This window comes from Alligator sinensis, unplaced genomic scaffold (assembly GCF_000455745.1).
Source record: "Alligator sinensis unplaced genomic scaffold, ASM45574v1 scaffold790_1, whole genome shotgun sequence".
NCBI lineage: Eukaryota > Metazoa > Chordata > Crocodylia > Alligatoridae > Alligator > Alligator sinensis.
In genome coordinates this window covers 171,108-173,396 of record NW_005842723.1, presented here as the reverse complement: position 1 = coordinate 173,396, position 2,289 = coordinate 171,108, and the positions used below count along the sequence as shown (strand labels likewise).

The 2,289-nt window shown below is 52.9% G+C and overlaps 1 protein-coding gene across 1 annotated transcript in view; it reads right to left on the bottom strand.

The window, feature by feature from the left end:
* Positions 1 to 2,289, bottom strand: part of DRC1 (dynein regulatory complex subunit 1) — a 25,486-nt gene that overhangs the window by 22,718 nt on the left and 479 nt on the right. Inside the window, exons 2-3 of the mRNA XM_014525005.2 lie at positions 1,606 to 1,693; positions 717 to 829 (exon numbers count right to left, since the gene is read on the bottom strand). Coding sequence (XP_014380491.1) covers positions 717 to 829; positions 1,606 to 1,693 — 201 coding nt within the window. The remainder of the gene's footprint in view (positions 1 to 716; positions 830 to 1,605; positions 1,694 to 2,289) is intronic.

Below are 2,289 nucleotides of genomic sequence, written 5' to 3'. Positions count from 1 at the left end.
GGAAAGGAGATTGGTCAAGCAAGCCCTACCCACAACAAGCCCATCCTGGCTGTCCCTCAGGGTGTTGCCATCGGCCAGTCCATTAAGAATGGCCTCCTTGATGATTTTTTCTAAGACCTTCCCCAGGATAGAGGTCAGGCTGATGGGCCTTGTAGTTTGCCGGATCCATTTTCCTCATTTTCTTGAAGATAGGCACCACACTGGCTTCCTTCCAATCATCGGGCACTTCACCAGAGCACCAGAAGCTCTTGAAGATCTGTGCCAGGGGCTGAGCTATGATGCTAGCTAGCTCCTTGAGTACTCTGGGGTGTAAATTGTCAGGGCCGGCTGACCTGAAGGTATCCAGCCTCTCAAGCTGTTCCTTCACAAGGTCAGCATTGATGGTCATTCCACTAATCAGAATAACCTATTCTATGGCAATTTTGCTATCTACTAAGGCTTCCTATTTCACAGGTCCTGCAGCTTTTTCCCCCATGCCCCACACTAGGGATGTTCATTTTAATTTTCACCAGCCAGCCAGGACCAGCCTCCAAAATCTGGGACTGTCCCAGGCAAACCGGGGTCATTCTACTTTTAGGTCAATTAAGGGCATTTTTCCAATGCCTGGGAGTCTCCAACATAGTTCCCACTGATCAGAGACCGGGTTGCCCTGCTCTGAGATGTCCATGTCAGGGAATGCCAAAGCCAACACCTGTCATACCTACACAAACTCTCACCTCTGCCGCTTCAGCTCAGCCTCCTCAGTCCTCCTCTGTGTCTCCCTGGCATCGGCAGCCACCTGGATGTTCGTTACCAGCTGCATGCCATCAAGGAGCAGCTTTGCCAGCCTCTGCAAGGACAGGAAAGGGACATAACAACCATGAGGCCAAATGGACTGAACTACATGCTTTGGAAGGCTCCATGGCCAGCGCTTCCACATCTGCCTGCCCTACAGGCTGGTTCCTATGCTTATATTGAGGTGCTTAAATAAAAGTGTGAATCTGGGATGTCACCTGGCAGGGATTCACACACCCAACCATTGTTTATCATCATGACATCACACTGGTTTATTTTCAGGAAAAGACTGAACACACCCAAACCACATGCAGCTCTTGCAGTACAGCTCCACTCTCAGCTCTCTCTTGCAGGCTCTAGCTTCACCATTCCTTTGCTGTGAGGTCAGGACACAGCATGGTCTGATCTGTACTTGAAAGCTCAAGATATTGCATGTTGGCTCCCTGTTTGCACAGCTGGAAACAGGAGGAAGTCAAGGAAGTTCAGGAAGTCAAGTAGGTTAGAAAATATCACATGTTTTAGAACAGAAGTCGGCAATCTATAGCCTTCAGGGCAGATCCAGACTGCAAAGAGGCCTGGTCTGGCCCACGGATATCTTCTGTAGCACAGAAGCTTGTTACAATGAAATTCCCTATAAAGTATTTCAAGAATCAGTCTCCGGTGGTCATAGCAAGTACCTGTGTGCAACCGTGCTCCTTCAGAACATATCCACTGGCTGACCCTGAGCTGTCAGGCTATGTTAACAGGACTGCAAAGCCACACGTACATGGAGCAATGGTCCTTAATGGACTTGTCAACCCCATTTCCCTGGCCGCAAAGCCTACTCCTAACCTGTCTGCTCTCTTCAATCTGCTTATGGCTCCTGCTCTGCTCCTCTTCTTCAGCCTTCTTTGCATCTGGGTCTTCTCCCAGGGCCTCCCTGGTGGGGGGTAGAGACATAAGCTTTAATAACACATCATCTCCTTGTCCCTGCCAGATCTCTTATTGAGTCACCTTGCCTCCTGTAAGCCCATGAGTCCACAAGATTGAAGCATCTCAGTATGTGGGTGGGAGACCAACCCAAGGGGGTCTCGGGACGGGGGGGAGGGTTACAGAATACACCCGTGTCTGGTTGGAGTCTCCAACCAAGGAAGCCCGCGTGGATTGTTCTGCGGACGGCTCCCCAGCTTGTCCGCAGCGACACCTGCTCCTTCGACCCCATGCAGGAAAGAAGGTTGGTCTTGTGCAGGCCGGTCTGCTGGGACACCCGCACTGCCTGTTTTCAGGACTGCTGATCTTAAAGACTGTCAGCACTCTCACAACACTCCCACCCCTGGGCCAAGGCCCACCCAGCCTGGACCGCTGCCATCCAGCATGGACTGGGGCCCCGTTTGCCTTCTGGCACTGGGTCTTGGGGGCCCAAAGCAGTAGAGGTGGGGAGGGGGCAGCGCAGCAGGGGAGCCCTGGCACCAGCCCCCCGCCCATAGCACTGGCGGGTGCTGCGGCGGGAGGGGCCAGGTCTCGGCGGGGGGGGGC